This window comes from Narcine bancroftii, chromosome 3 (assembly GCF_036971445.1).
Source record: "Narcine bancroftii isolate sNarBan1 chromosome 3, sNarBan1.hap1, whole genome shotgun sequence".
Classification (NCBI taxonomy): domain Eukaryota; kingdom Metazoa; phylum Chordata; class Chondrichthyes; order Torpediniformes; family Narcinidae; genus Narcine; species Narcine bancroftii.
The window spans coordinates 366106900-366134080 of record NC_091471.1 but is presented as its reverse complement, the minus strand read 5'-3'; the positions used below and the strand labels follow the sequence as shown (position 1 = coordinate 366134080).

General features: G+C 42.0%; 2 protein-coding genes across 3 annotated transcripts in view; one reads left to right on the top strand and one right to left on the bottom strand.

Annotated features, from left to right (window-relative positions):
- The first annotated feature begins 1199 nt into the window (after positions 1–1199).
- Positions 1200–25437, top strand: dcxr (dicarbonyl/L-xylulose reductase). 2 transcript variants are annotated; one of them, XM_069930203.1, is made up of 9 exons: positions 1200–1340; positions 6912–7009; positions 12136–12290; positions 12860–12902; positions 14098–14197; positions 17102–17166; positions 20355–20472; positions 21105–21220; positions 24359–25437. In XM_069930203.1, the coding sequence occupies exons 1-8, from the start codon at positions 1286–1288 to the stop codon at positions 21206–21208; spliced, it is 738 nt and encodes a 245-aa protein (XP_069786304.1). In that variant the 5' UTR covers positions 1200–1285; the 3' UTR covers positions 21209–21220; positions 24359–25437. The 2 variants fall into 2 exon arrangements, with proteins under 2 accessions (XP_069786304.1, XP_069786303.1); XM_069930202.1 differs by having other exon boundaries at positions 21105–25437.
- Positions 23057–27181, bottom strand: part of rac3a (Rac family small GTPase 3a) — a 34946-nt gene continuing 30821 nt past the window's right edge. Inside the window, exon 6 of the mRNA XM_069930204.1 lies at positions 23057–24451. Within this exon, the coding sequence (XP_069786305.1) occupies positions 24321–24451 (131 nt within the window). The 3' untranslated portion in view covers positions 23057–24320. The remainder of the gene's footprint in view (positions 24452–27181) is intronic.

The following is a 27181-nucleotide window of genomic DNA, read 5'->3' as shown; positions in this document are numbered from 1 at the left end:
CTGACAAACATGCTTGAATTAGTTCCATTATAATTTGATGATTTGAGTTGGGCTAACTATTGGGAACTAATGTATCAGGCTGACAACGAAATGTTCATTCCATCTTCTTCTTCCACTGCTGTCGGTTACAGCATTTTCCATTTTTGAGATTTTGCCTTCAGGAGTTTTACTTTTAAGATTACTTTGGGAGGCAGCAGCTCTAGGATTTGCACGTGTTAATTTTCAAGATTCAATTGAAAAACTAACTCCACTAGAGGGAAACACATAACCAACTGAATGAGTCTTTTCAAAACTGCAAACTTTAGTTGGTAACAGGGAATATCAACCTGATTAAATCGATCAAAGATTTAAGTTGTCCATGTTCACAAGGCTGGAGTGAGAATTAGAACTCTTTTCTTTGGCTTGGCTTCGCGGACGAAGATTTATGGAGGGGGTAAAAAGTCCACGTCAGCTGCAGGCTCGTTTGTGGCTGACCAGTCCGATGCGGGACAGGCAGACACGATTGCAGCGGTTGCAAGGGAAAATTGGTGGGTTGGGGTTGGGTGTTGGGTTTTTCCTCCTTTGCCTTTTGTCAGTGAGGTGGGCTCTGCGGTCTTCTTCAAAGGAGGTTGCTGCCCGCCGAACTGTGAGGCGCCAAGATGCACGGTTTGAGGCGTTATCAGCCCACTGGCGGTGGTCAATGTGGCAGGCACCAAGAGATTTCTTTAGGCAGTCCTTGTACCTTTTCTTCAATCAAAAGCTAACAAAGGCTTGGAACTGGCGAGAGGCGAATTTCCTCAGTCATTGACAAGCCCAGCACGTCCATTCTCCAGCCTGCTGCCAATTCATGTGGACAGCAACAATTTCCAAAGGCAACACTGCAGCTTCATTCAAGGGTGTGCAATTGATTTTCTGACTCTTAACTTTAAATGTGGTCACAGGCACCTTCACTTGGATTTGTATTTACAGATGCATCTCATATTTTAACATGCATTTTACATGAAAAGTGGTCATATTAAATAAGCAATGAATTCAGTGCGGCACTTTTTCTCAAAGTTATTTCATGGGGCTCTTGGCTGCACAGAGAATTTTCCCCAGAATGCGTTGCTGACGGGGGGGGGGGGGAGGGGGAGGGACGGGGGGGAGGGGGAGGGACGGGAGGGAGGGGGGGAGGGGGGAGGGAGGGGGGGGAGGGGGAGGGAGGGGGGGGAGGGGGGGGGGAGGTCCAGGTTCTGGCTGCGACCAGCGCTTCCGGCTCTGCCAGTTCGAGAGGCTGCGGTGGTCGAGGATTCGCTCGGGGTCCGGGATGATGGAGCCGAGTTTGGCTGGAAAAAGGGTCGTAGTGACGGGCGCCGGGAAAGGTGAGGTCATGGCCGACCCTGGGGCCTTGCACAGGGGAAAGCGATCTGGAGGGGAAGGGGGAGAGAGAGAGGAGGGTGGAGAGAGGGGAGGGTGGAGGGAGAGGGGAAGGAGGGAGGGAGGGTGGAGAGAGGAGGGAGGGAGGGTGGAGAGAGTGGGAGGGAGGGAGGGAGGGTGGGAGGGTGGAGAGAGAGGAGGGAGGGTGGAGAGAGGGAGGGAGGGTGGAGGGAGGGAGGGAGGGTGGAGAGAGGGGAGGAGGGAGGGAGAGGGAAGGAGGGAGGGAGGGTGGAGAGAGGAGGGAGGGAGGGTGGAGAGAGTGGGAGGGAGGGTGGAGAGAGTGGGAGGGAGGGAGGGAGGGTGGAGAGAGGGAGGGAGGGTGGAGAGAGGGAGAGCAGGGAGAGTGGAGCGAGAGGAGGGTGGAGGGAGGGAAAGGAGGGAGGGTGGGTGGAGAGAGGAGGGAGGGAGGTGCAGAGAGGAGGGAGGGAGGGAGGGAGGGTGGAGAGAGGAGGGAGGGAGGGTGGAGAGAGGAGGGAGGGAGGGAGGGAGGGTGGAGAGAGAGGAGGGAGGGTGGAGAGAGAGGGAGGGAGGGTGGAGAGAGGGAGGGAGGGTGGAGAGAGGGGAGGAGGGAGGGAGAGGGGAAGGAGGGAGGGAGGGTGGAGAGAGTGGGAGGGAGGGTGGAGAGAGTGGAGGGAGGGAGGGAGGAGAGAGGGAGGGAGGGAGGAGAGAGGGAGGGAGGGAGGAGAGAGGGAGGGAGGGTGGAGAGAGGGAGGGAGGGTGGAGAGAGGGAGGGAGGGTGGAGAGAGGGAGGGAGGGTGGAGAGAGGGGAGGAGGGTGGAGAGAGGGGAGGAGGGAGGGTGGAGAGAGGAGGGAGGGAGGGTGGAGAGAGTGGGAGGGAGGGTGGGAGGGTGGGAGGGTGGAGAGAGAGGAGGGAGGGTGGAGAGAGGGAGGGAGGTGGAGAGAGTGGGAGGGAGGGTGGAGAGAGGGAGGGAGGGTGGAGAGAGGGAGGGAGGGTGGAGAGAGGGGAGAGCAGGGAGAGTGGAGCGAGAGGAGGGAGGGAGGGTGGAGAGAGTGGGAGGGAGGGAGGGAGGGTGGGAGGGTGGAGAGAGAGGAGGGAGGGTGGAGAGAGGGAGGGAGGGTGGAGAGAGGGGAGGGTGGAGGGAGGGTGGAGTGAGGAGGGAGGGAGGGGTGGAGAGAGTGGGAGGGAGGGTGGAGAGAGGGAGGGAGGGTGGAGAGAGGGGAGGGTGGAGGGAGGGTGGAGAGAGGAGGGAGGGAGGGTGGAGAGAGTGGGAGGGAGGGTGGAGAGAGGAGGGAGGGTGGAGAGAGGGAGAGCAGGAGAGTGGAGCGAGAGGAGGGTGGAGGGAGGGAAGGAGGGAGGGTGGGTGGAGAGAGGAGGGAGGGAGGGTGGAGAGAGGAGGGAGGGAGGGTGGAGAGAGGAGGTGGGAGGGTGGAGAGAGGAGGGAGGGTGGAGAGACGGCGGTTTTCAGGAGGGTGTGTTAATTCTCCAGACTTCATTCCACTACGTTTCTACATTTAGTGAGGATAGAGGGTGTTTTTCAAGGGGACTCAACTCGTGACTCCTCGGGCAGTCCCTGTATGTTTGTGATTAAACCTGCTGGGGTTAAGTACGTGCATCTTTTTTTTCTGACCAGGTACAAAATGTATTTTCTCCTTTAAACTTGTCACCTCTTTGTTCTGCCCCACTGGTCTTGTGTTAATTATTTGCTAATATATGAAAGTTCTGCATGAATTCCTGACTATCCTAAACTTACCTTAAGCCTCCATTACTTTTCTCCTTGTAATAAAAATAATTTTAACACCCACATAGTATTTTTTTAAATCTTGTAGAACCAGTTAATTCTGAAGTGAATTTTGCCCGTGATTTTTTGACTGCTGTTTGAGAGGACATAAAGAAAGTAAGAAATAGGAGCAGGAGTCGGATATCTGGCCAATTGAGCTGCTCTGCCATTCAACGGGATCATGGCTGATCTCCACCTTTCCCCATATCCCTTAACTCCTTTGTAAAATTCTATCCAACCTTGTCTTAAATATATTTACTGAGGTTGCCTCCACTGCTTCAATGGATAGTGAATTCCACAGATTTACCACCCTCTGGGAAAAAGCAGTTCCTCCTCGTCTCAGTCCTAAATCTACTCCCCTCGATCTTGAGGCTATGCCCCTTAGTTCTAGTCTCCCCCACCAAAAGATACATCTTACCTACCTCTATCTTGTCTCTGCCTTTCATAATCTTACACTTTTCTATAAGATCCCCTCTCATTCTTTGAAATTCCAGAAGACTCAATATCTCCTAATGCCTCACCCCTTCAACTCTGGAAGTAATGGTGAACCTTCCTCAAGTAAGAAGACCAGAACTGCATGCAATACTCCAGATGCAGCCTCACCAGTACCTTGTACAGTTGCAGCATAACTTCCCTGCTCCTATATTCAATCTCTCAAGCAATTCCATTTGCTGTCTTGATAGTCCACTGCACCTGCAATCCAACCTTTTGTAATTCATGCATAAGCTCTCTCAAGTCCTTCTGTATGGCCGCGTGCTGCAACCATTTTCCATTTAAATAATAATCTGATCTTCCATTTTTCCTTCCAAAGTGGATAATACATTTACCAACTTTGCACTCCCATCTGCCAGACCCTTGCCCACTCACTTAATCTTTCTCTCTATCTCCGTATTGTCTGCAATTTGCTTTTGCACTCAATTTAGTGTCATCAGAAAACTTAGAAACACCACACTCTGTCCCCTCTTCCAGATCATTAATGTATATTGTGAACATTTGCAGCCCAGCACTGATCCCTGCAGTACCCCGCTCACCACTGATCGCCAACCAGAAAAACACCCCTGTACCCATCTCTCTGCTTTCTATTGGTTAACCAATTCTCTATCCATGCTAGTACATCACCCCCAACTCTATGCATCCTTATCTTATGTACGTCTTTTATGTGGCACCTTATCAAACTTCTGGAAATCCAACCAAACAACGCCCATCCCCTCTATCTACCATGCTCCTTATATCCTCAAAAGAACTCCATTAAGTTTGTCAAGTAGGACCTGCGTTTGCTGAATCTGTGCTGCTAATGGATCAGTTTCACTCCAGATGCCTTTCTATTTCTTCTTTAAGGAAAGCTTCAAGCATTTTCCCAACCACAGATATTAAACTAACTGGCCAGTAGTTCCCTGCCTTTTGCCTCCATCTTTTTTGAATAGTGGCGTGACAGTCGCTGTCTTCCAATCCACCGGGAACTGCCCAGAGTCTAGAAAATTTTAGTCAATAATCACCAAAGCCCCTACTATAACTTCTGCCTTTTCTTTCTTGGGATGCATTCCATCAGGAATCGAGGACAAAACTATCTTTAGACCCTCAAATTTCCTCAGTACGATCTCTTTAGTGTTAACTATTCCATCCAGGTCCTCGCCTTCGACCACATCCATAACAAAAGTCATTCAAAGCCTCAGCCCAATATCAATTCCCCCTTCTCATCCTCCAAGGGACCAACCTTCACTTTAGCCACCCTTTTCACTTTTTTTTTTCAAGTGAAGTCACCTTTATTTATCGTTCATACCATGCCCGCACGGTAAAGATGAGATAGCATTTCTCTACGACTACAGAGCAGATTTACATAAATATAATTAGAATAGAAGTTAAACACATTAAAATATTAAGACATACAGTGAGAGTCCACAGTACCCTATCCCCAAATGTTCTGGGAGTTCAGAAGTGTGCTGGCTTGGGGGAAAAAGCTCTTGCCCAATCTGGACATAGGGGTCCTGGAGCTATGTTACCTCCTACCAGATGGCAGAATGGAGAACAGTTTACGTGAGGGGTGTGTGGAGTCCTTCACAGTGTTTATTGCCTTTCGTCTACATTGAGTGTTGTAAATGTCCTTCAGGGTAGGAAGAGAGCCCCAAATTATCTTTTCTACTGATTTCACTATCCTTTGCAGGGTCTTGCGGTCCGAGGTGGTACAGCTTCCAAACCAGGCGGTGATGCAGTTGCACAGGATGCTCTCAATACATCCTTGGTGGATTATAGTCAGGATAGAGGGTGGAAGATGAACTTTCCTCAGCCTTTCAGGAAGTAGAGGCGCTGCTGGGCTTTCTTGATCTTGTGTTAAGGGACCATATGAGGTTCTCCGCCAAGTGCACTCCAAGGAACTTGATACTCTTTTTTTTAAATTTTTTATTTTTCACACCATAAATCACGTTAGCCATGATATACACTTTTTCTTTTTCACACATATACAGTGACTTTTTCTCCCCCCCCCCCCCCTCCTCCCAAGCCATCCCCCCCTCTCATCCATTTTAGGTATACAATCTAGGTTGCATTAAGCCAGTCAGACAATGTTGTCATTCAACAAAAATACACCAGAAATTCTACTGAGTCCATTCTTTTCTTTTCTTCTCCTTCCATCAACTTAGGTAATGTTTGTTCCCGGTAGGTTTTCGCTATTGTATTTAATGTAAGGCTCCCATACTTGTTCGAATATTTCAATATTATTTCTTAAACTATATGTTATTTTTTCTAATGGAATACATTTATTCATTTCTATATACCATTGTTGTATTTTCAAATTATCTTCCAATTTCCAGGTTGACATAATACATTTTTTTGCTACGGCTAGGGCTATCTTAACAAATCTTTTTTGTGCATCTTCCAAGTCAATTCCAAATTCTTTATTTTTTATGTTACTTAGGAGAAAGATCTCTGGATTCTTTGGTATATTGTTTTCTGTTATTTTATTTAATATCTGATTGAGATCATCCAAAAATTTTTCTACTCTCTCACATGTCCAGATTGCATGAATGTTGTTCCCCTTTCTTTTTTACATCGAAAACATCTATCAGATACTGTTGGGTCCCATTTATTTAACTTTTGCGGTGTAATGTATAGTCTGTGTAACCAATTATATTGTATCATACGCAGCCTCGTATTTATTGTATTTCTCATCGTTCCAGAACATAATTTCTCCCATGTTTCCTTTTTTATCTTTATATTTAAATCTTGTTCCCATTTTTGTTTAGTTTTACCATTTGTTTCCTCATTCTCCTTTTCTTGCAGTTTAATATACATATTTGTTATAAATCTTTTGATTAACATTGTATCTGTAATCACATATTCAAGGTTACTTCCCTCTGGTAAACTCAAATTGCTTCCTAATTTATCTTTCAAGTAGGATCTCAGTTGGTAATATGCCAGCGCTGTATCTCCAGTTATATTGTACTTATCTCTCATTTGTTCAAAGGATAAGAATCTACTTCCTGAAAAACAATTTTCTATTCTTTTAATCTCTTTTTTTTCCCATTTTCTAAAGGAAAAGTTGTCTATTGTAAAAGGCCACCCTTTTCACTTTATATACAGCATTTATAAAAAAAAATTTTTACTCTGTTTTTATATTTTGTGCTAATCTTTCAACAGGAAGTGGGATGTTTATTGAAATTTATACATTTCACTTCTGCTTTAGAAATTTGGAGCATTTGAACTATTATTTTGGCCAGAGGTACTTATTCCTGGAAGTTGAGAACAAAACATTTTGAAAGATAACATTTGTTTGTGTTGCAGGCATTGGTAGAGCAACTGCTAAGGCCCTACTAGCATGTGGTGCAGAGGTTATTGCAGTAACCAGGACACAGTCTGATTTGGATAGCCTTGTTCAGGAGGTATGTTGAAACTGATGGAAAAACATTTCTACTGTCCTTGTGTGGTGAATAGTTTTTTTTTAAATAATACTTTGACTTAGTTTGAAAGTAACATTGCAAAACTACAAGCAGCATGCTTCATCGGCTGAAAATGACAAATAATTAAAATGCTTAAGGCTGTGTGTTGTCGGGAGTGCCGGATGTGGGAGGTCCTGGAGTCTTCCAGACTCCCGGATGTCCATATCTGCACTAGGTGTGTCGAGCTGCAGATTCTCAGGGACCGTGTTAGGGAACTAGAGCTGCAGCTCGATGACCTCAGGCTGGTTAGGGAAACAGAGGTAGTCATAGACAGGAGTTACAGCCAGGTGGTCACGCCAGGGCCACGGGAGGATGAAAGGTGGGTAACTGTTAGGAGAGGGACAAAAGAACGTAAGGTGCCAGAGACGAGCCCTGTGAATGTAACCCTCAGCAATAAGTACGCCTCTTTGAGCACTGTTGAGGGGGACATCAAGGTTGGGGGGGAGTGACAGTGGCTGTGCCTCCGGCACGAGGTCGGCCCCTGTAGCTCAGAAAGGGAGGGAAAGGAAGAGGAGGGCAATTGTGGTAGGAGACCCCATAGTTAAGAGGACGGATAGGGGATTCTGCGGATGCAGCAAGGAGAACCGGATGGTGGTTTGCCTCCCTGGTGCCAGGGTCCGGGATGTTGCTGCTCGTGTCCCGGATATCCTAAAGTGGGAAGGACAGGAGCCAGAGGTCGTGGTACATGTAGGTACCAATGACATAGGGAGAATTAGAGAAGAGGTCCTAAAAAGTGAGTACAGGCAGTTAGGTAGGGAGTTAAAAAGAAGGACCGCAAAGGGGGTAATCTCTGGATTACTCCCTGTGCCACGTGGCAGTGTGAATAGAAATAGAATGAGGTGGAGGATTAACACGTGGCTGAAGGGGTGGAGTAAGGGGCAGGGTTTTAAGTTTCTGGATAACTGGGACCTTTTTTGGGGGAGATGTGACCTGTACAGTAAGGACGGGTTACACTTAAATCCCAGGGGGACCAGAATCCTGGCAGAGGTATTTGCTAGGGCTACTCAGGATCCTTTAAACTAGAATGGTTGGGGGAAGGGAACAAAATAGTACAGAGCAGTAAGGAGAAGGTTAGAATGCAAACAATGAAAGTTTGTAGTAAGTATTTGAATATGGATGGGCAGGTGATAGAGAAGGGAAATGCTCTGGAAGAAGATGAAGGGCAATTGGCAGGAAAAGTAAATAATGTTGTTCTTAAAGATGAGGGAAAACAGGGATTAAAAAATGGGAAATCCCTGAAATTCATATATTTTAATGCCAGGAGTATTGTAAAAAAGGTGGATGAGCTGAAGGTGTGGATTGATACTTGGAAGTATGATGTGGTAGCGATTAGTGAGACATGGTTGCAGGAGGGATGTAATTGGCAACTGAATATCCCTGGGTTTCGTTGTTTTAGGTGTGATAGAGTCGGAGGGGCAAGAGGAGGTGGGGTTGCATTGCTTGTCAGGGAAAATATTACAGCGGTGCCTAGGAAGGATAGATTAGAGGGCACATCCACGGAGGCTATTTGGGTGGAAATGAGGAGTAGGAAAGGAGAGGTTACACTTGTAGGGGTGTATTATAGACCACCCGGAGGGGACCGAGACCTAGAGGAGCAAATCTGTAGGGAGATAGTAGATATTTGTGATAAGCAAAGGGTTGTAATTATGGGAGATTTTAATTTTCCACATATAGATTGGGAAACACATTCTGTGAAAGGAATGGATGGGTTAGAGTTTGTGAAATGTGTGCAAGATAGTTTTTTACAACAATATGTAGAGGTGCCGACCAGAGAAGGAGCAGTGTTAGATCTACTGTTGGCAAATGGGATGGGTCAAGTGACGGAGGTTAGTGTTGGCGAGCACTTCGGGTCCAGTGATCATAATGCCATCAGCTTCAATGTCATTATGGAAAGAGAGAAGTCAGGGCCAAGGATTGAGGTTTTTGATTGGGGAAAAGCTAGATTTGAGGAGATGCGAAAGGACTTGCAGGGTGTGCATTGGGACAATTTGTTTTATGGGCAGGATGTAGTAGAGAGATGGAAGTCTTTTAAAGATCAGATTTTGAGAGTGCAAAAGCTTTATGTTCCTGTTAGGTTAAAAGGAGGGGCAAAAGGTTTGAGAGAGCCGTGTTTTTCAAGGAATATTGGAAACTTGATTCGAAGAAAAAGGGAGGCGTACATTAGATATAAGAAGCATGGAGTTAAGGAGATGTTTGAAAGATACATTGAATGTAAGAGGAATCTTAAGAGAGGAATTAGGAAAGCTAAAAGAAGGTACGAGAAAACTATGGCAAGCAGGGTGAAAACTAATCCAAAAGAGTTCTACAAATATGTTAATGGTAAGAGGAAAGCTAGAGACAAAATTGGTCCCTTAGAAAATCAGAGTGGAAAACTGTGTGTGGAACCTAGAGAAATGGGGGAGATATTGAACAGTTTCTTTTCTTCGGTATTCACTAAGGAGAAGGATATTGGGAGATGTGGGATAAAAAAAGCAAATTGGGTAAATATGGGGAATATAGAGATTACAAAAGGTGTAGTTTTAAGGCTTTTGAAGAATATAAAGGTGGATAAGTCTCCGGGACCAGACGGGATCTTCCCCAGGACATTGAGAGAAGTGAAGGAGGAAATAGCAGAGGCTCTGGCGGTAATTTTTCAAATGTCATTAGATATGGGGATAGTGCCGGAGGATTTGCGCATTGCGCATGTGGTTCCGTTATTTAAAAAGGGTTCAAGGAGGAAGCCTGGCAACTATCGGCCTGTAAGTTTGACGTCTGTGGTAGGTAAATTAATGGAGAAAATTCTTAGAGGTAGTACTTATAAACATCTGGATAGACAGGGTCTGATCAGGAGCACTCAACATGGATTTGTGGGAGGAAGGTCATGTTTGACCAATCTGATTGAATTTTTTGAAGAGGTGACTAGGAATGTGGATGAGGGTAGCGCAGTGGATGTTGTCTATATGGACTTCAGTAAGGCCTTCGATAAGGTACCACATGGAAGGTTAGTTAGGAAGGTGCAGTCTTTAGGTATAAATTTTAAGATAGTCAAATGGATTGAACATTGGCTGAAAGGGAGAGGCCAGAGAGTGGTAGTGGATAATTGTCTGTCAGGTTGGAGGCCGGTGACCAGTGGTGTGCCTCAAGGATCTGTATTGGGCCCATTGTTGTTCGTTATATACATTAATGATCTAGATGATGGGGTGGTGAATTGGATTAGTAAATATGCAGACGATACTAAGATAGGTGGAATAGTGGATAATGAAGAAGGTTTTCAAGGATTGCAGAGGGATTTGGGCTGCTTAGAAAAGTGGGCTGAAAAATGGCAGATGGAATTTAATGCTGATAAGTGTGAGGTGCTTCATTTTGGTAAGAAGAATCAGAATAGGACATATGTGGTAAATGGGAGAGCATTGAGGAATACAGAAGAGCAGAAAGATTTAGGAGTAACGGTACATTGTTCCCTGAAGGTAGAAACTCACGTGAATAGGGTGGTGAAGAAGGCTTTTAGTATGCTGGCCTTTATCAATCATTGCATGGAATATAGGAGTTGGGAGGTGATGTTGAGATTGTATAAGACGTTGGTGCGGCCTAATTTGGAGTTCTGTGTGCAGTTCTGGTCGCCTAATTATAGGAAGGATATAAACAGAGTGGAGAGAGTGCAGAGAAGGTTGACCAGAATGTTGCCTGGGTTTAAGCATCTGGAGTATGGGGAGAGATTGGACAGATTGGGTCTTTATTCTTTGGAGCGTAGAAGGTTGAGAGGGGATTTGATAGAAGTATTTAAGATTATGAAAGGGATAGACAGAATGGATGTGGATAGACTATTTCCGTTAAGAGGAGGAAAGTTTAAAACAAGAGGACATGAGTTAAGAATTAAGGGGCAGAGGTTTAGAGGTAACATGAGGGGGAACTTCTTTACTCAGAAAGTGGTAGCTGTGTGGAATGGTCTTCCGGGAGAAATAGTGGCGGCGGAGTCAATTGTATTATTTAAGAAAAGGTTGGACAGGTATATGGATGAGAAGAAGATGGAGGGTTATGGGCATTGTGCAGGGAGGTGGGACTAGAAAGGGGTGTTTGGTTCGGTGCGGACTAGAAGGGCCTAATGGCCTGTTTCCGTGCTGTAATTGTTATGTTATGATTATCTCTGTGATGTAGATGTGTCTTGTGATGTGAACAGCGACTAGACTTTGGGTATATTAACCACTCTAATAACCATATAACAATTGCAGTATGGAAACAGGGCATCATGGCCCCTCTAGTCTGCACTGATTTAAGTGAACTCTTCTAGTTCCACCTACCTGCTCCCTATCCATAACCCTCCAATCCAACCTTCTCTTAAATATCCCAATGTTAGTCCATATCTGGAACATACTGCCAGAGGAAGCCATAGAAATGGGTGGAAGCACACCGCTCAAAGGACATGCATGGATTGGAATAGATATGGATCTAAATAATGCAGGCAAATGGGACTCGCCTGGAATGCCAACTTGGTTGGGGTGTGCAAGTTGGGCCAAAGGGCCTGTTCTGTGCTCTATGGGCCATGATTCTATTAACATTTGACAGCATCTAGTTCTATTCCCAAAATGTTTTTGTGTGAACAGCATTTGATTTGCCCAAATAAAATTAAACATGAAAATTAAAAATAATCAATGCTAACATTTTAACAATAATACTTCAACTGAAATTAGCTGCCCCCACCCCCACAGGCAGGTTATAAATAGAGATCAGGATTTCTACTCCAGCTTTACTGAATGCTGGGCTAAATGTGTGCGACCAGAGCAACTGACTGAGGCTTAACTTTATTCCCTCTGCTATGCACATGTGGTTTTTGACCACCTGAGTAATAAATGATTTGTAAGGGAACCACCAGGTACTGGCATAATCAGGATTCCAATTGTGAGATTAAATTGCATGATTAAAATGCCTTGCAATTTTAGCTTTCTCTTTCTTTCTCTCCTTCTATTTCTCCCTTCCCCCTCCCACCCCCACCCCCAATTTCAACATCATCTAACTTCACTAATATTCCTACACTTTCTGTGATTGAGTTAAATCAAGATGCTTTTCAACAAAAAGTTTTTTGTGTCTTTCAGAGTCCAAAAATTATGACAATCTGTGTGGACTTGGCTAATTGGGAAGCCACAGAAAATGCACTGAAGGACATTGGTCCTGTAGATCTTTTGGTGAACAATGCTGCTATTGGCATTGTGGGGCCATTTCTGGAAGTTTCCCAAGAAGCATTTGATCAGTGAGTGATGATGTCTTTAAAGGATTGATCTGATTCAACATTAATTACTCTTCCATGTTTGGGGGTGGGGGGGGGGGGGGGTGTCTGGGAGAGGGGGAAAGAACCAGTTATTTATTTTTCCACAGCTAAAAAGTACTGGCATGTAACTTAAAATCATGGGTTAAAAATTCCAATCATCCATAGTGATTTTTTTTTTAATGAATTAACAATGTATGGCTATTATCCTTTGGGTAAGGAACACAACCCTGATTAACAAATCCTTAGTAAATTTTAAGGAATATGTACTTGTATGTTCGAATTTTTTAGAAGGTATAAAAATACATGATTTGTAAACCACAAGGCAGACTCTCTGGACAGAGAGACAAGCTGCTCATGGCAATGCTTCTTGCTGTAAAGGAGTTCTCATGCTTTGCAAAATGGTTAAAATATATTTGTGCAGTTGTATTCATGTTTGTTTTCAAACAACCAAAGATCCACTTTAACACATCATTTTGTAGCCCCTGGGAACTGTATAACATCAGCCAATTTGCTTCATTATCTGATTAGTGAATGCCACTTTTTTTCCCCAGATTGTTTAACGTTAACGTGAAAGCTTTGTTTCATGTTTCACAGGTAAGACCATCATTGCACCCATACTCCATTCACTTGTCACGTGTTTTCTTGCTGGAAACTCTAAAAATAATCTTCAGGTTACTTTGGGCTCAGCTAGGATTTGGCCAAGAGGGAAGAGCATGAACCTGTAGTAGTTTGGGAATGATCAGAGAAATGGGTCCTCGATGCCAAAGACATATTTTAGTTTGACACAACTGGATAGATGAGAACCTGACAAACCTGTACCTAAGCTAAATCTTTCTGTTTCAGTTATGCCCAAATTTTTCCCCCAGGGGAAACCCAAGCAGACAAGGGGAGAACGTACAAACTCCTTTCGGTAGAGTTCCCAGGAGAGGTCTGTTTTTCCACCGAATAGATTGTAAGATGAGTTTGGCCTTCGTTCAAAAGTAATCTTCATCAGCTGTAATAGTTCTTATTCACTCCCTTTAAACAGCAGATTTTGTGTGGTTCAACTGGGTATAAAAGATTTTAACTGCTATCAGGAGAATTAGAGAATTTAGAGTCCAAATCTGAACAACATAATGCATCTAAAATAATTTGAACCCAGAAGGTCTGGATCACATACCATCTTAAGTAATCCTACCAAGTGGAGTGTAGAAGGGATTTGATAGAGGTATATAAAATTATGAGGGGCATAGACAGAGTAGATGTGAATAGGCTCTTCCCCTTGAGGGTAGGTGGTCATGTTAATGGTTAGGGGTCAAAAGTTTAGAAGTAACATGAGGGGAAACTTCTTCACTCAGAGAGTGGTGACTGAGTGGAATGACCTTTTAAGGGAAGGCTGGATGAGTGCATGGATGTGAAGGGGATCGGAGGGTTATGGACAGGGAGCAGGTAGGTGGAACTAGTGGAGTTCTCTTAAATCAGTGCGGACTGGGAGGCCGAGATGGCCTGTTTCCGTACTGTAATTGTTGTATGGTTATATAATCACAGGGCACCAATGGTAAAAAGGAATCTAAGTGTTGTATGTGATGTCATATATGTACTCTTGACATTAAATCTGGAATCTGTGAGTGGAAAGAAAAAGTTTGAAAACCACTGGTCTAGATAGCACTATTACTACAGAGTATTGTTTTAAATATCACTGTTTGTAATTAAGTTACCTTCAGGTAACTTGTGTCACAATGAAGTAAAGAATGGAGGGTAAAGTGAGCTGTTAGCAATAACTTCAGTAATCATTTAAATTTTTTAAAAGATAATTGCAAAAGGGATGAAATGCCATGGTGCAGGTGGTGCCATTGTCAATGTTTCCAGCCAGGCCTCCCAAAGGGCGCTGAAAGATCATACCGTATACTGTAAGTTACATGGTCCCAACATTTTATTATTTGAAAAAATATCTTTATTTGGTGTTTGATGTACAAGGCCAACTTGACTGTCTTGTGTTCTTGTCCACTGTATAATTCACATTCTAAGAACACAAGAAATAAGAACAGGGTCAGCTATCTGGCCATCAAACCTGCTCCATCATTCACTGAGATCATGGCTGATCTGATCATGTCCACCTACCTGCCACTTCCCCATCGCCCTCAATTCCCCCACGATGGTCCAACCTGGTCTTAAATATATTTATTGAGGTAGTTCCACTGATTCAATGGGAAGCAACTTCCATAGATTCACTATTCTGGATGAAAAGCATTTCCTCCTCATCTCCGTCCTGCTACCCTGAATCTTAAGGCTATGCCCCCTAGTTCTAGTCTCCCATCAATAGAAACAACGTATCTACCTGTTATCATAATTTTATACGATTCTGTCTTATTCTTCTAAATTCCAGCGAGTACAGGCCCAGGTGATTCAATCTCTCCTCATAGGCTAACCCACTCATCTCTGGAATCAACCTGGTGAACCTCCTCTGAACCTTCTCCCACAGCTTTTGTATTATGGGTATTCCTATGGTTGCTGCAATGGCCACCATTATTAAAGATGTAAAATATGCATTAAAATGAATTAAAGATGTGACAGCACAGATATTGGCTATGCCACCTGGTGTTGATCTGCAGATGTAGTATACCGCACAATGAAAGGGGATGGGAAGAAAATAATAATACCAAGGTCTAAATCCTTGCTGATTAACATTGTGACAAAAAAATTGTCACCTTGGTTTATTAATGAACATCTTCATTACAGACCCTGGCCCCCCAACAATTGTCCTAATAACTTCATGGTATACACCTTGCTTCCATTGCAGAGAAATCACTCGTTCTACTTTGTGGCTCGTGACTTTCCAGCATCCACAGGTGTACCTGAGACATTGTTAGCTAATCAGCTATTGCTAGCAATCATTACTCAATTTTGTATCATTTTTTTATTTATTTGATTGAAGGGCTGACATCCGCTAAATAGTTTGACGGACGCAGCTTTCAGTCACATCAACCTGTTGGTCATTCTTTTGGTGAACCTTCAGAAGTTTGATTCAAATACCCTTCCTGGTGTTTCTAGACTGGCCTTCACCATATTCCAGATTGCAATTGGGCACAAGTGTGAGGTGTTGCTTTTTGGAAGGACAAACCAAGAAAGGACATGCACAGTGAATGGTCGGTTGCTGAGGAGTGCGGTAGAACACAGGGATCTGGGAACACAGATACATAATCCCCTGAAAGTGGTGTCACGGGTGGATAGGGTTGTAAAAAGCTTTTGGCATAATATTGCCCTTCATAAATCAAAGTACTGAGTACAGGAGTTGGGATGTTATGTTAAAGTTGTATAAGGCATTGATGAGGCCAAATTTGGAGTATTGTGTGCAGTTTTGATCACCTAACGACAGGAAGGATATCAATAAGGTAGAAAGAGCGCAGAGAAGATTTACTAGGATGTTGCCCGGACTTCAGGAATTGAGTTACAGAGATAGGTTAAACAGATTAGGACTTTATTTCCTGGAATGTAGAAAAATGAGGGGAGATTTGATAGAGGTATTTAAAATTATGAAGGGGATAAACAGAGTAGGCTTTTTACACTGAGGGGAGGTGAGATACAAACCTAAAACTATTGGAAATAAATTTTTACTATCTTTTCAACTATTCTCCAGCTGGAGCTATGACCCAATCCAATAACTGCTCTTTTCAATGTTACTGACCCAGTCAGAGGGAGTTTTCCTGTACCTGCGCAACGGGTTGTGGCCTTCTCTACATTGTTGGCTAAAAGTGCCATCCTATTCAAATGGAAAGACTAGACCCCTCCAACAGTGTTTCATATTACGCCTGCTCTTAATTTAGAAAAAAATTAGATGTCATGTATTTGATTCATCGGTGAAATTTGAAGGTACACGGCCACCTTTTATGTCCTATTTTCATATGATGTAAATGTTTCTAATGTGATTAAATGTATTTACTCTTCCAGATGAGATATAGCCTTACCTTTGCTATTTGATTTACGGTAGGAACAAAAAAACTAGAAAACGTATGTAATCCTCAGGATAAGATGCTCAGATGTGGTGTGGTTTTTATATACTTTTAATGTTTTTTTATTTTCACCCATTGTAGTGGAGGAGGGACCAAATTTTAATATATATACCGGTACATTCTGTGATACAGGTACACGATCCTTTATCCGGACATCTAAAATCTGGAAAGCTCCAAAATCCGGCAAGTGGGGTCCAGCAGTCAGGGGAGGCGGCGACAGGGCAACTGGAAGGAGGTGGGGGTGGATACGGCAGCACAATTTGGATGGGCTTTCCGAAATCTGGAATTCGGAACACACTGTCCCCCAAGGGTTCCGGATAAAGGATCATGTACCTGTATTGTATTTTCAGTTTCGTTCCCTTTTCTTCATTGCATTATATTTCTTATAAAAATCAATAAAAAATATAACAAAAAAGAAAAGAGATACAAACCAGACAGAGGACATGGGTTAAGGGGAACATAAGAGGGAACTTCTTCACATGGAGAATGGTGAGAGTATGGATGTGGATTCAATTTTAACAATTGTGAGGAATTTAGACAAGTACATGGATGGGAGAGGAATGGCGGGATATGTACTGGGTGCAGGTCAGTGGAAAAAAAGGGGTTTGGCACAGAATAGAAGGGCCAAATAGCCCTTTTTCTGTGCTGTAATATTTCTATGGTTCTATCAGCCTTGAGTCACTTTTTTAAATCAATTGTGCTACCCTCATTATTGAACTTTCCAAAAAATTCATACCCTTCTGGATATTAATATTTTTAAAAATAACTATGCCTGTTACTTGTTGTTTATCTTTGCTTTTTAAGGTGCCACAAAAAGTGCTGCAGACATGCTTACAAAAGTGATGGCACTTGAACTGGGACCACACAAGGTAAGCAATGGTATTACCACACAATGAGCATGGAAATGTGAATAGTTTAACCATATCACCCTCCTGTTCTATCATTGCAGCTTGACATGGTTTTATTCCAGAGCAATTCTGATTTCAAGTACAGTAAAATCCTTGGTATCTGGAATTCAAGCTACCAGCAAAATAAAAAAAAATCATAGGTTAAAAAAAATACACTTAAAATCGTAAAAGTAAATGTTCTCTGAAGTAACACCTAAACCTTTGGTGAAGATGGGAGCAAATATTCAGCGAGTTGAGTGTCTTGGTCGTGCTTTGCTTGAGGCAGCTGTTTGAATAAAGTTGTGTGGTTACAAGCCCAGAGGACCCCAAAAAACCCAGCAGCAATAGATATTCACCGAGACAAATGGTTACTTAAACAGAAGTTGCTTTTAATTATCTTTAAACATGAAAACAGGATCAAACTTGATCTTATTACTATTAATTTACTTAAGCCCCCTTCTAATTCTAAGTGCTCGTGTATGTAATGTGTGTGTAATTTTAGAAAGGTTCTTTGATTCGCAGTCCAATCTCACTTCTCATTCCTCCAAGTTCAATGGTTGCAGGCAATTCTTATACTGTGCACAGAATTTAACATTTATGAATTTCACCAGGCTTTAATGCTTGAAAGGTAAATGGTTACTGCTCAGGAAGGTTTTTGTTGGTTTTCAGAGAGAGGTTTGTTGTTTGCTGGACACACAGAAAACTGATTCCTTTTACTCAGCCACTCCAGTGTCTTGCTGAAGAAACTTGTCCCCTCAGGGTTGTCCAGATGATAACCTCTTTCTTTCTTGTTTCCCTTATTTCAAGTGAAATATTTAGGCAGCCAGTCCTCTCCTCTTGTATGAACTACAAGTGCTTTGACCAGGCTGAACTAAGCACTCACAACCCATCTTCAAAATGGGGTTTTTCTGCAAGCTTGCCAGCTTGTCATGGTTGATGCCACTTGCTGTTGGGTGACTCTCTTATTAAAGTATCTCCTTATCCCCGCTTAGTAAGAGTCGCCCTGGTCAGAAGCTTTATCTGTAACCCTAGAAGGGTGGGGGGTTAATTATCCGTAATGTTATTGTTTGTCTTTCGGGCGGATCCATGGAGGGGGAGGATCCTGCAGATGCAGCAACAGTTAAATGTTTTCAAAGTGTGACTGAAAACAAAGTAAATGCTTTAAGGTTTATATATTCATGCAAGTGACGTTTGTTCAGTGTAAGTACATACAGTATAGTTTTTTTAAAATCTTTTAAGTATAGTTAGACATTATAAGAATAAGTCTAAAGCAACCGGACAAAATACTTATCTACATCTACCAATCCCCATAGGTGCTGGATACCAGGGGTTTTACTATATCAGCTTCCTTTTTTTTTTTTTTTTTTTTTTTTAAAATTTTTTTTTATTTTTCACACCATAAATCACATTAGCCATGATATACACAATTTCTTTTTCACACATATACAGTGACTTTTTCTCCCCCCCCCCCCCTTTCCTCCCAAACCACCCCCCCCACCCCCCCTCTCATCCATTTTAGGTATACAATCTAGGTTGCATTAATCCAGTCAGACAATGTTGTCATTCAACAAAATTACACCAGAAATTCTACTGAGTCCATTCTTTTCTTTCCTTCTCCTTCCATCAACTTAGGTAATGTTTGTCCCCGGTAGGTTTTCGCTATTGTATTTAATGTAAGGCTCCTATACTTGTTCGAATATTTCAATATTATTTCTTAACCAATATGTTATTTTTTCTAATGGAATACATTTATTCATTTAAATTTGGTAGTTTATTCCTTTTAATTTGGTTATGTATTCCATTAATATTTAAAGACATATAGTTCAGCGTAGCCCTTTTATATTTTGTTTATCTTCTCTTTCCGTTTTTCCATCATTACCTTTCCTCCTTTTCCATTTCTGTTTTCTTATTTTCAACTCTTTATAAGACAACATTCCTACAACATCCAACATTTTCCTTATTCTCCTATTTCTATCTTATTTATTCCCAATCTCCCATTCACCTCCTGAGTTGTCCTTTATCCCTTGTCGGACAACCACATCTCCCCTCTCCATTTGGATTTGCGAATCCACTCGCAAGCGACTATATCAGCTTCCTGATGTTAAATCTTTCCTTAAGATTTTCTAATCTCAGTAGTACAATGTAGTGAATAAGCCAAATGAAATGAAAATGTATTTTTGAACCAACCAGAATTGGACATCACAAGTTTATGGGGTCAATAGTTGAACAATGGTTGTCATGTTAGTGTAATGCATTAGAAGTAGGTGTAACCTAAATTTGTCAGGCATTTGCAGAGGTTTGGTATGACATCAGAAACCCTGGCAAATTTCTACAGAGGTGTGATGGAAAGTGTGCTGACCGGCTGCATCGGGATCTGGTATGGGGACACCAATGCCCCTGAGCATAAAGCCGTCTAAAAGGTAGTGGACACAGCCCAGGCCATCACAGGCAAAACCCTGGGAATGCTGCCATCAGAAAGCAGAAGCAATCATCAAGGATCCACATGCTCTGCTCTTGTTGCGACATCAGGAAAGAGGTCTAGGTGCCACAAGACTCGCACCACCAGGTTCAGGAACAGCTGCTACCCCTCCACCATCAGACTCCTCAACGACAAACTCACTTAGGGACTCATTTAAGGACTTTTACTTGTGCACTTTCTTGATTTTCTCTGTACTGCAGTGTTTTTGCACCACCAATAAGTGTTAATTCTGCCACACCCACAGGAAAAAGAATCTCCGGGTTGTATGTGATGTCCTGTATGTACTCTGACAAGAAATTTGAATTAACTTAAAAATACTTAACAATATGCTTAAATATTCCACAGGTTCTTTGTTACTTTAGACGTTAGGCCAGATGAAGATGTATTATTGCATGTTTTCACTGCCAGAGGGCACTCCACAGTTTCTTTGGATTTGTGTAGGATTGATCTTTCATTTAACTAGTATGCAGGTTAATTGTAATTACTACAACTTTGCATGGCTTAATGTTAATATTTGGTTATTTGATGAAAGGATAATGTAGCAACCTTATTAAGACTTGCAAATGTGGATTCAGACTTCTTATTTGTTCATCCACCCAATTTGTGTGTCTACAGACTTTGTGGAAATAGGTTTATTAAAGATCCAAAAGATCTCATCTCTGTAATAACAATGTTTTTCCGTATGGCACAGATCAGAGTCAATGCAGTGAACCCTACAGTGGTGATGACTGCAATGGGCCAGATGGCTTGGAGTGATCCAATAAAATCAGCAGGGATGCTGTCTCGTATCCCCTTGGGCAGATTTGCAGGTGAGTCCCAAAGATATTTTAAGACTTATTTACATTGGTGAACACAGCTTAAAGGGATAATTCAATCTGAAGCTGTTTGACGTACAACTGGTGAACAGTAGTATCAACATCAAAGGTGCATTTTTTTTCTAATGACTTCGTGTTGGTCTAATTTGCCTCCTGCTTTTACAAAAATTAGCTGAGCTGTACTTAAACAATCTGGGTGGTTCTTGTTTGTGAATCCAGTACAAATGTCTGCAGATGCTTCAATTAAAAGATTTGAATTGCCAGTAAACCTTGTAGAAAGTAGGCATGTATCAGTTTAAACATTACGTTGAGGTGTCCCTCCCTTGACGCTAGAGAAAGTAGGGCTGTATTTGCGTGAGGAACTTGGGTGAGTTTGCGTATCAAAAAGGCATGAACTGGATTTTAAAATTGCAATCACTTTGTAAAATTAAAGAATAAGAATAATTAAAGCAAAAACATTTGTATTTGGCTAACAGTTAACTCCCTTTTTTAATCACACTTGAATTGGTTTTTCTCTGTTGAATCTTGATTCTATTCCTCCCCATCTTCCTCTATTGGAGGGTGGCTCAGAGTGAACACAAATTGTCTATTAAAGATTAGCAGTCATTTTTTGTTCTCGTTTACAGAAATTGAAGATGTGGTAAATGCAATAATCTTCCTCCTCAGTGACAAAAGCGCGATGATAAATGGGGCGATTCTGCCTGTGGATGGAGGATTTCTTGCTTCATGAGACAATTTAAGGGTAAACTATGATATAAATCAGAAATACTCGATGAACCATTTGTCTTTGATTTTGACGTTATGTAAAAATGAATTGTCTCAGCTTCTTTCTCTGTATAGGATCACCAAAGTGTGTAGGTTTAAATTTAATTTTGTTTTGAATGCAAAAAAAAGTTTTCAGGATTGTTGACAGCATAGGGAAGTTGTCTAAAAGTAAACTGCAAAGAAAATTCCCACCATTTGTGGTCTCTGACATTTTACAAAAGTTGCAGAGAAGTAGCTATGGAAACAGAATCCTGTTCAAACCCACAGTTCCAACAAAGAGGCCGTGGAAGTTTAAAAAAAAATTGGAACTAACCTGTCAGGTTAATTTTACATTGTTATCTTTTATCAAATGGCTGATTATCTGAAAGTAACAGATTCTTACTTAGGCATATGGATGTGATCAGACTTGTACCAGACCATTTGTACTCCAGCACTTGGTTTTTAAGCTTCAATGACTAAATATTGGTTTCCACGGTTAGAAGAGTCAAATGCATTCTTAAAAAAAACAACCCTGTAGCATAGCCTTTAATTTTTGTGGCTAAACGTTCTGTTGGGGTTTACTTTGATTTATTTTTTGTTTCTCAAAGTTGGAGGGAGATGCTCACAACTACCTGGCTATCACTAACTAAGTTTGCTGAACCCAATTGGATGTTGTTAGAGAAAAAAAATTCTAAAACTTAGTTACCATTATGGAAGGCTGGTTAAGTGCAGGACCGGCAGCTGAACGGTTCAGGCGCTTCTGGATGGACAGAGGTGACTGTTTAAGCTATACAGGTGGAGCTGTGGAACAAGAAAGACAATGGTCACCTTGTTGGGAATGTATTAATGAAGCATGTATGCCAGGAGTTTGCTATCAGCTGTAACTCAAATAAAGTTGGTATGGGATTGAAACTTTCCAAACAATGACTGGGAAAGTCATCAGGCAAAAGGTGGAATTTTTCAAATGTGTCGAGGAAAGCTTTCTCCGGCAATATGTGGAGCGCAAGTTGGTGGCCATAAATCATTGTTCTGGTAGGTTTTGGAGCAGAACCATGAAATGGGGTAAGGCCAACTTTGATGGAACTAGGTCAAGTTAATTGGAACTTTAATTAGAAGGAACAGTAAGAAAATAGGATGTTTTAAAAGTATTGATAAGATTCCAGGAGATGCATGTACCTGTTACTGAAAGGTCAGACACCAAGGTATGACTAGGGAAACTCACCTCCATTATATCTCCAGCTTCCACCAGCAATCGCATCTCCTATGCAATCAACCTCAGAGCTCCAGCCACTCACCTTCTTTGTATCTCCTGCCTACACAAGCAATCACCTTTCCCACTGGCTGGAATGACGAAAAGGTATTTTAATTCACCTCCACAAATTAAGTAACTGCAATGTTCACTTCTTCATGAAAAGGTCAAACAAAATTTAATCTCTTTAGGAAGCACCATTAATAATGCAAATGATAATTTGAGCTCTTGGAGCAGGTTGATAAAATGGTAGTAGGCCATCGTTAGGAAAGATGTGCCTAGGATGCTTTACAAAATACCAGAAGACACAGGTTTTAAGGGGAGGAATAGAAGGGCAACAGGAGATCCAAGGAATTTTCACCCAGAGAGAAGGTAGAATCTAGACTACACCGTCCACGAATGTGATGGAGGGAGATACTCAAAACCAGCTGGACAAGAATCACCATGGTGGAGTAGGCAATGGAAGAAGTGCTGGTAAATGAGACTAGGACACGTTTCTTCTGGTATGACTCTTAAACTGCATCCCTTTTAGAGCCCAGTGAAAGGAAAACACAATCACCACACAGATCAAAGAAAACAAGATAATGTGGATACTACAATATTTAATGAAATTCATTTCAAAACAATTTTGGTTCAAGAGGTTGCACCATGAGAATGTAAGATTAGAAATCCTCAAACTTGTCTGAATGCATTTAAAAAAAAAATAAAATAAACCGACATTTCGGGGAGAGCTAGTTCGCTGTCTGGGTTAAGACTAAGATGTTTGATTAGAATAAAATATTAGGGCTCAATTCATGCAGGCCAGTGACACAAATGATGAGATGACAGCACATTGGCAAAACTGGTTAGTACCAGTTGGAGCAAGTGAATGACACATTGCTAGTTGGAAACTGCAGATGCATTTTCCATGTAATATGTGGAATGGAAAAACCCTGATTCATTATCTTCATAATACAGGTCTGCTCGTGTTGTAATAAAGTTAATGAATACAACAGTTAAACACAGACTTTACATAACCAGCAGCAAGTCTTTCACATACACAAGCCTTTATTTTACCCCACCCCACCCTTTAAATTTGCAGTTTTACCCATGCTGCATTCCGTGATCCTATATTAACCAGAGCTGCTTACATGAAGGTCAAAATTATGTCTACAATACTTAACACTGCAGTATCCCTCATTTTGATTTCCTGTTACGTCTAGTTACCAAAAGAAAGTTGGTGCAAAAGTTCGTTTATGTAAAAAAAAACTAAATTAAAGTCCATGTGCTTGAGGGGCTATGAATATTAAACATTTATCCAAAACAATTGTTTAAAATATTGTTGCAATGAACAGGAGTTCAGACTTCAATATCATTTGATTTTGGAAGCACAGAAAGGTCAGTGCCAATAATGGCAGTTAACGAATCTGGAACTCTAATCAGCTACTGTTCAGGGATCATGCTTGCCCTCAATGAAGTAGTAGATTAACTGGGACAGAATCGGAACTTAAAAATTATAAAGTTAAGCTCAAATATGAAATGGCTCAGTAATACTGTTCCCACAATGGAAAAATAAATTTGGCAATCACTGGATCAAGTTGGCTAAAACTACCAAAAGTGGGGATACTGCAGCTTAAAACAAAATGGAGTCCACTCATGAAGACAGTCACATAGTCTCACATAAAAATCCAACACATTGCTAAGAGAGTAATTACTGACTTCAGGACTTGACGCTGAAGGCTAGCTGTTCCAACAAGAGAGGTGACAAGAACACTCTCTTCTGCAGTCTCATTCCACACAGGGCCACGGTTTAGATAAATTACCAGCAGATTGCGTTGCTGTGACGGGATGTTCCTTGGACAGCCTCCTCCTAGAAAACAGTGCACTTCTTTCTACGCTTCTTCACAGGTGGTGGACACAGCACGGCGCGAATTGCTTCATCAAAGACAGTCTTAAGGCCCCGCTGAGTCAGAGCAGAGCATTCCAGGTACTTCACAGCACCTGCAGGGGTGAAAATACAAATCACATCAGATGTTCAAATTCACCACGACAGCACATTAATTAGCCTCTCTTTTTGTCCAGTTTCCAGGTAGTTGATATATGGAAGGTCATGGTTTTACGGTGCTTCCAATTTTAGTGACTGATAACTAGTGTAACAAAGGCTTTGGGGTTTTTTTATCCATTCTTTTTGCAAAAAAATTGACAACAGACCAGAATCTATGGCATGTAAATAAAAACTAAGTCAGCCATTAATGGCCCCATTACCTACTTTGCCATTCAAAAAAAAGTTGTTCACAACCTTTTAGCTCCCCTACACTAACCCTCAATCCTTTCGTTTCTTTAATACTTAAAAATCTATCATCCTTGAAGAACTGATGCTCCTAGTGTGAACTGCAAGGAATCAAGCCACTGATTGAAGGAATTCTTAGTCCCTTTGGTTTACCAGAACCATGCTCCCTGTCTGGTACCTTTCTGTGCTAAACTCATCCAGAGTCTTTTCCGACTTTGATGCAAGTTCTTGCCCATCTCACTGTCTCAATTAACACGATTAATTAACACATAGTTTGATTTGACTCAACTCACCTTGCTTATATAATCGTGAAAAAATCATGGGTTGTGACCAAGACAGTTGTCAATGTTGGGGTTCAACTATTGAATACTGTTCAACAGCCCGACACTCAAACATTGTATCAGGTTGTCACACGACTTGTCGACACTAAAAATATGAAGGGTCATCTGCCTGCAATGTCAACTTTGTTCCATGCGCTATAGAAATTAGCTGAACTGCTGAGTATCTCCACCATTTTGTCCTTGATTCAGATTTCTGTATTTCTTTTTGCTTTTCGACTAGATGAAATTAAGATGTTTGCAAACATGAAAAACATTGTTGGCTTTTTTGGCATCAGTTCACTGACAACTATCAATGTTTTTGCAGAAGATAAAATGTAACATGCTGATTGGAAATTAAAACTGAACTTTGAAACAGGGATGATGAGATGTTTAGAGTTGAGTCACTCATCAGCTAGGACTTTAAACTAGAAAAACAGACTCAATGGACTGATTGACCTCTTCACATATCTTTACAGGTGATATCCAACTATTTTATTGATCAACTTTTATTTCTTTGTCCACATAGACCGCTGCTAAAATGCTAGAGGGCCTTGTCTTAGGTGGGGGAGGGTGAATTTAATGAGGTTAATAGTCCACACAAACAAGGAAGAACAAAGTAGTTCAACACTGGCAGGCTTTCCCAGGGGGTTGGAAGTGGAAGATTTCTTCACTTTCTCACGAGCTGACAATAAAAGTCAGGACTGTCCACAGAGCAGAGTGGAGGACGGACTGCAGTTCTCCCAGCTGCTAAAACAAAGGCTTCTTTCAGTCCGCACAGAGCTCTTCCTGCATCCTGCGGGGTCTTTATTTTCACAGCGGAAACCTAACTCTAGTGGTTATAGGTATTCGCGCATTACAAAACTATATATTGCTGAGAATTTACAACAAAAGATCATTCACTTTATACCCAAAAATAGAGGTTAACACATACATTTATCAGCTGACCATCGCTTACCCATTATTCCAATCTCACACTAACTTACCTTTGTCTGACACATAGTTTTGCAATAATTCAATGCAATCACAATTAATGACTTTTGAAACCAATGGATTGAGCCAGAGTACATACAATACACTAATAATTAGCACAAGGCAAGGCAAGGATCCCCTGTTGGATCCCCTGTTGGGTGCTTCTGGTCTCTGAGGGTTGAAATTATTTACAGCAGATACTACTGCTGGTTGGAAAAGCAGCAGCTTATTAGCAAGGTTCAATACAGGACGAGATCCACATTGAGCGCACAGAAGCACTCTTTCTCAATACCCTTGCTTGGAAATTTGAATATAATGGTAAATTAATACACATGGCTGCTGAGAACCAAAACATCATCAAATTTGTCAACACTGATCATTGGGGTTTGCTTTAACAGTAGCAGATCCAGATTACATTCTTCTTCATTGCCAAGGTAGGAAATAAAGCTAACTGTCCAATGGGTCCCTCAACATGCCTGGAATTCGTGCATTTATTATTTGGCAACAAAATTTATGATTAATTTGCATAACACAAGGTGAAGTGTACAAACTAGAATGCAACGGTGTGCTTTATGGAAAAGGCTGTCACTCTTGTCAAATTAAGCTTTAAGCCTCGTTTTCCTATCCACAGAAAATTGTTCATTTTGCAGGCACCTCCAGTGCAGAAAATTCTTCACAGGGTCTGAGCAAAACACCATCTAAATGTTACACATTTGAAATCAACGTTTACTTGGAGCTGTGTCACAAAAGCCCATTTCATAGTGGCTCCTACTCTTGTCGAACAGTTCCTGATTTCTAGTCATCCTTGTTTAGTTAGTGTTTAAATGTTGTATTCAATTGGCTAAGCTGTAGGACAAGTCAGGCAACAAAAGAGGTTCAGACTCATTTCCAAATGTATTACACACTCCTAGAACGCTTCCACCAGCGTTGTCTCCGCTCCATCCTCAACATCCATTGGAGCGCTCACACCCCTAACGTCGAGGTACTCGAGATGGCAGAGGTCGACAGCATCGAGTCCACGCTGCTGAAGATCCAGCTGCGCTGGATGGGTCACGTCTCCAGAATGGAGGACCATCGCCTTCCCAAGATCGTATTATATGGCGAGCTCTCCACTGGCCACCGTGACAGAGGTGCACCAAAGAAAAGGTACAA

Coding starts and splice junctions, on each gene's coding strand:
- dcxr (XM_069930203.1), top strand. CDS start 1,286: ATGATGGAGCCGAGTTTGGCTGGAAAAAGGGTCGTAGTGACGGGCGCC. Junction 7,010..12,135: donor TGGATAGCCTTGTTCAGGAG/GTATGTTGAAAC, acceptor TGTGTCTTTCAG/AGTCCAAAAATTATGACAAT. Junction 17,167..20,354: donor TTGAACTGGGACCACACAAG/GTAAGCAATGGT, acceptor CGTATGGCACAG/ATCAGAGTCAATGCAGTGAA.